At 42.5% G+C, this 5,712-nt stretch overlaps 1 protein-coding gene across 1 annotated transcript; it reads right to left on the reverse strand.

The window, feature by feature from the left end:
• Positions 1–2,387: 2,387 nt before the first annotated feature.
• Positions 2,388–5,327, reverse strand: LOC139137384 (kelch-like protein 24). The gene is made up of 2 exons (XM_070705440.1): positions 4,919–5,327; positions 2,388–4,283 (listed from the first exon to the last, which is right to left on the reverse strand). The coding sequence occupies exons 1-2, from the start codon at positions 5,325–5,327 to the stop codon at positions 2,521–2,523; spliced, it is 2,172 nt and encodes a 723-aa protein (XP_070561541.1). The 3' UTR covers positions 2,388–2,520.
• Positions 5,328–5,712: the final 385 nt, after the last annotated feature.

Here is a 5,712-nt window from a genome sequence, read left to right on the forward strand (position 1 = left end):
GCGGCCTAAAGGTCTGGTTAAAACACAAATGACAAATAAGACCTTTGCCTTTTAGGAAACGATCTTCAATAGGCGCGTTTAACTCCACTGGTCGCAGCGTTTGGACTGTATTGTTTATTGTTGCACACCTCGTTGTTTGTTGTTACGGATCGCTAGGCTCTGATACCTTGCTAGAAATAGCTAAGTGACACATTCACTTTTAAGTTCTAATGTAATAGTTCATGAACAAAGCCAATAAAAAAAATCGAATGCGTTTATAAAGACATAAAGCGAAGGACAATTTCTGTAGCTCAGTTTCTGCTTGTTCGAGCGCAATATGCGGACGGGTAAAAAGGAACGAAACTATTTGCTACGTCGAAAGAGGGCGATCAATCATTGCATTGCCCAACCTTTTGTCAAATATCACTGAACACTGTGTTGACAAATACTTGAGTATTGTCCTAAACAATTTGCATTCCCAATTGACACCAGCCTGAAAAATAAAATAGTTTGTGATTTACCCTATAAGAGGCTTTTGAAAAACTACTAATGAGAGACAATAAATTTAACATAAGTCTGACACTCAAATATTTCTGGTTGTAAAATGGAAACATCATCAGCAGCACTATGCCCTTTAATAAATCTACACTTTCGTTTTTCCTTTAAACGTGGACTTACACTCTTGCTCCAATTTATCTCAATGAAACGTTCAACCATACTCAGTCTTACTACTAATTCAAGAATGAAAATCAGGGGTCAGCATGCAGAGTTTAGTACGAGAAAAAACAAAGTACCTTCACATTTACGGATATTTTAAAATTCAAAATGGCCACCATGGAGTCCCTAAATTAACCCTATGGGCAAGAATAAAATTGTCGATTTTCGAAAAGTGATATCGATATGTGTGAGTACGTCATTTTCTTTACAGCGTATGTATCGCGGTCACTAAACTGCTACAAGCTCGATGTTTAACCCAAGTTTTGCACAGCCTGGGATTTAACCGATAGCTTTTTGATAATTGCACTTTGCAGGCGGATGCCTAAGCTGGGTGAATGGGTTACCGAACGTTGTGGGTTCGAATCCGATTGATAAATACACTGATCTTCTCAGCGACTATACAAGAATTGCCAAACCGTGATTAAGTCACGTTTCTATGCCGAATGTGCGTTTTTCTTACCCAAGGCAATACGAGTTGGTAATAGCTGCCTTGATTGCATCATTTCACCGCGAAATAACCGAATATGTATTAGGTAATAGGCCTCTAGCTACTTTTGAACACTCTAAACTTTGTTCAGAGTTGAATTACGTCAAAAACGTGTTCTGAATAAAACTCAAATGGCTGCACCTGCATTTTTGCATGGTAAAATTACCAAAATTAATTAAACTACTATTAGTAACGTTGTTGATCCAAAAATATGTCTGTATACGAAAACACCTTTCATACCTTCGATTATGAAGGAACATTAAAAGTGACTGACATCGACAGGCCTGCCTCTCTCTCTCTCGCTCTCAATTCAGTCACTGAATGCTGAATAAAAACGCAGAATATGAGGTGCCATGAAAGTACTATATCTCTTTTGACCTGTTCACCCCTGAATGCCCTGGGCCACAATCACCATTGACAGTAATGGCTTTTGGTCTAATAATTGAGGCGAAAGGGTAAAACAATTGTGAAAGAAAACCGAAAACACAAGACAATGTTAAAAGTGCTTTCACTGGCGTGTTCAACAAAACACTCATCCTTGTTTTAATTGCTAAACAGAGAATGACATGCAATCAGCGAGAACAGGATGTTCACGGAGCTATAATAGTCACGGACACACAGTGTAAAATGCCATCTGAGAAAAAAAAGTGGTTACGGAAACAGAAGAAATCAAATCAATGCGTCACTTTAGCCAAACGTCGAGGACCAGAAACTGTTTTTTTCTTGGCCGAAACTGACACACCAAAATCCAAACAGACTGTTCTTAACTTTTCTTCAGATATCTAACACTGAAGTGGTATACTTATTTATGTTTTTTCTTGCTTTGGACGGAAGTGAATTCAACAAGCTTCCAATTGAAAAACATCCATCGTGGATCAATATCATAAAATACATTTACAGTGTCGTTGCTCAAAGCAATGGATAGAAAGACAATGGTACGTTCTGACTATAAACAATGTTGAACGTGAATGCTTGTACACTGTAAACTTAATCAAGATGAAGGACCAAATGGCATTAATATTTCCTGTTTTCAGAATTATGACTGAACGCTGGTGCACAATATACCAGTGAAACTAGTTTGTGTACCACACAAGTCGAAATTTGACAGTTATGATGTCAAGTGCTCATTTTCATTCGCTATCTGACAAGCAGGTTGGGTCATAGGTCAAGCAGTGAACTCGGAATTACTCTGGCCCATCGATTACTTTACAACTCTGCCAGACAAAAGATCTTTCTCATTACCAAAGCGACTTTCTCAATAAAACGTAACCAGTTAGATCTCATTTGCAGTTTAACTCTTTCAGACAGAAATCTCAGCGAAGACGTGATTTCGGATTTCATGAAGTTTTGCTCAAAAACTGAGCTGGAATCTGTAGAAGTCCACACTCTGCCTTGCCATAGTAACCCTTGTATGATACAAGCTTGCTCCACTTTTCGGTAGGGGTGTCATACACCCAAACCCTGCTCCCAAACGCAAAGATCTTGTCCTTAATGACAGTGGCGTTGTGTATATACTCTCCTATGTGCGTTTGAAGTCTCTCCTCCGAATTTGTGTGGCACTGTTTTGTCTGAAGATTAAACGTATAGTGAGCACCGAAGAAATCAGTGACGTACATTTGGGATGGTGGCAAACTAGGGTGTGGAAGTGAAAAGAACATATTTTGTGACGGGGGTGGAGAGAAGTCGGGGAACACCACAACGTTCCAACTGTCTGCCTTAGTATTGTACATGTCCATAGTACCTGAAGTCCGTAAACTCTCTGTTGATAACAAATATATGTTGCCTTTCCACTGGTGGGTGAGAAATTCACCGCGAATTGTTTCTGGTCTTCGGGGAGCTGAGATGAGCGTCCATGTTGAACTGCTGATGTCATAGCATTGAGGATTTTCAGCAAAGCGGTGGAGACTGTGGCGTCCGCCAAGAGCATAGAGTTTCTCATCACAGACGATGACGTTGTGATGGTACAAACCCTTCAACATATCTGGAAGTTGTGTCCAGCGATGCATCATGGGGTCATAGCAATAGCAGGCCTTGCTTATTTCCGAGGCACTGCCGAAATGCCCACGGTGTTTGTAGTTGAGCTGGAGACCGCCACACAGATAGAGTCGATTGTCATAGAAGACAGCCGCCGTGTACTGCACCACTGTAGGAATTTTAATCAATGAAATCCACTTGTCTTCTTCAACCACATATGAAATCATGGTGGGCGATGTAATACTCCCTGTGGCGCCGACAACAGTTATAATGTCAATAGGCCTACCTCTTCTGGGCATACAAGCAAAGTCACCAGTAAGAGTGTGACCGAGGGGAACAGACTGAAACGCTTTCACAACAATTTTGAAGCACTCTGGATTCTCTTTGACAGCACTGTGTTGCAAAATCCTTTCTCTTTCCTTGTAGGAAGATATCATGTGCAGCCTTACACACCTGAGAAGTTTAGGAAAGTGTTTTTTTCTCTTCTCCTCATCCACAGCGATCCATTTCACAATCAAACCAAAGATGCACGCCTCTGTCTCTACAAGTTGTCCCTTTTCGACTATTTCCACCACAATGTCATCATCAGAGATGAGCGTAATCAATTCCTTCAAGGGCAGATCGAGGACTTCGTCGTCTCTGCTGACCTTCACAAAGTTAGCACGGATGAATTTCTCTGCAAACTGGGCCAGCCGTGTTACTGAGTATGTTTCAGCGAGAGCCTTGTACCGAAGGCACGTTTTGCAGGTCATCTTCCGGCTGAGGAAGTCGCCACACTTTTCTTTCATGTGCGTGATATGGAAATAGTCTGCTGCCATAAGTATGTCTTCAACATCATCAGCGGTGATTGTAATGGAGCCATTGTACAGATATTGTATCAAATATTCGGCCTGTGGTATATTTAGAAACGGTAAATTTATTGCCAATTCTTGTTTCTCTCTCATGTCCCGACAGAACATCGCTTCGAAGTACGGGCTGTAAGCAGCTAAGAGACACCGATGGGCGGGGAACCTACGTCCTTCCACGATCAGTTCGATGTCGCAAAAGTCTCCAGATTCTCTCTGTCGTCTGAGAGTCTCGAACACTCGTCTTCTCTGGAGTTCTTGAAACGGTTCCAACATACCAGGTTCCCAGACACTTCGCACCATACCATCTCGTCCCATACCATTTCGCACCAAAACCACTTCGCACCAAAACAACCTCGTACCAAAACCTCTTCGCCCCAAAAATCACGTCGCCCAAAACCATTGCGACCCGAAAAAAACACAACTTAACTCCCCAATTTATCGGTAACCGTTAAAAGCTGAAAATAACCAACCACTGCCAGTGAAGTTTTAATCACCTTTCTACCATCCCAGGACTGAAATCTTGAAATTGTACACATTTCGAGAAAATGACATCGCATCGTGCAATACCGCGCACGGCACCTGAAATGTACCATTTAGTAGTTTGTGTGTTTCTTTTATCTATTAAATATATGGTATGGTTTCATGGAAGAATAAATGGTTCGTGGTAGCCAAGTTGCAGGTAAAAACAACGTTATGATACATCGTGACATCGATGTTTTAGGACGAGTTGACGGAACTATACGGTAAGCGAAGTGGTTTTAGTACGAGGTCCTAGGTGGTACTTGGGGCGAAGTGGCGTTGGACGAGGTAGTACTTGGGACGAGGTGGTTTTGGTGCGAAATGGTTTTGGGACGAAGTTGTGTGGGGCGAACTGGTTTTGGGTGCGAAGTGTCTGGGAAACCCAACATACCAGGTATCCGTAACACTTGTGCAACCTCGCGAATGTCCCTGATTTCGATCTCGTCTTCGCCGATTTCAAAACACCCAGTGTACATAAATTCGATCAACTTTCTGAATATTGCCGGCGTAACTGTTGAATTCTCTCCAGTCCTATCGATCTCGAGCGAAACATTATTTCGTCGTCTTGACGAACGCCGTTGACTTCCGACTTCCAGGTTGCCTACGAGACTGGCTGCGAATGCATTGCTGTTTGCCGCGACGATGCAGGCGTGGACAGGAAATTCGTGTTCCCCGAGTTGTAGAATAACGTCGCACAGATGGCCTTCTTTTGATTGCTCGAAAAGCGAACCTAGTATGCTTGCATGGAAAGTGTCATCGGCAGCGATGGTAAGTTCGCCAGCTGCCTTGCAGTGCGTCGCCATGATAGATTGCTGTTTGTTGGGAATATCGTTACTCGTTCAGCGGCTGCGCCGTGCTCTATGAACTTCGGTTTTCAACTTGCAAGCGTGTGACCGGCGGCTTTGAAATTTAACAATGATATTTCTATGCTCCAATTCAAGCGGTTTAAAAAGCAGCAAAACGCTGTTGTCTTACAAAAGCAGTTGTCACAATCTTTGCAGCAAGCACTCACACCCAATCTGACAGCGCCCGGGGAGGGCGCTGGACTGAAGTTTTCGCCGTCGATCGATCGGTGACTCATTCCTAATCATCCATACAACAGCTCCATATCGTTATCGCAAGAGCTGTTATTTGTTGTCCACAAAAGACTACATGGCGCAATATTTACTCCTATAAATTTAGAAATGA

This window comes from Ptychodera flava, chromosome 7, assembly GCF_041260155.1.
Source record: "Ptychodera flava strain L36383 chromosome 7, AS_Pfla_20210202, whole genome shotgun sequence".
Lineage (NCBI taxonomy): Eukaryota > Metazoa > Hemichordata > Enteropneusta > Ptychoderidae > Ptychodera > Ptychodera flava.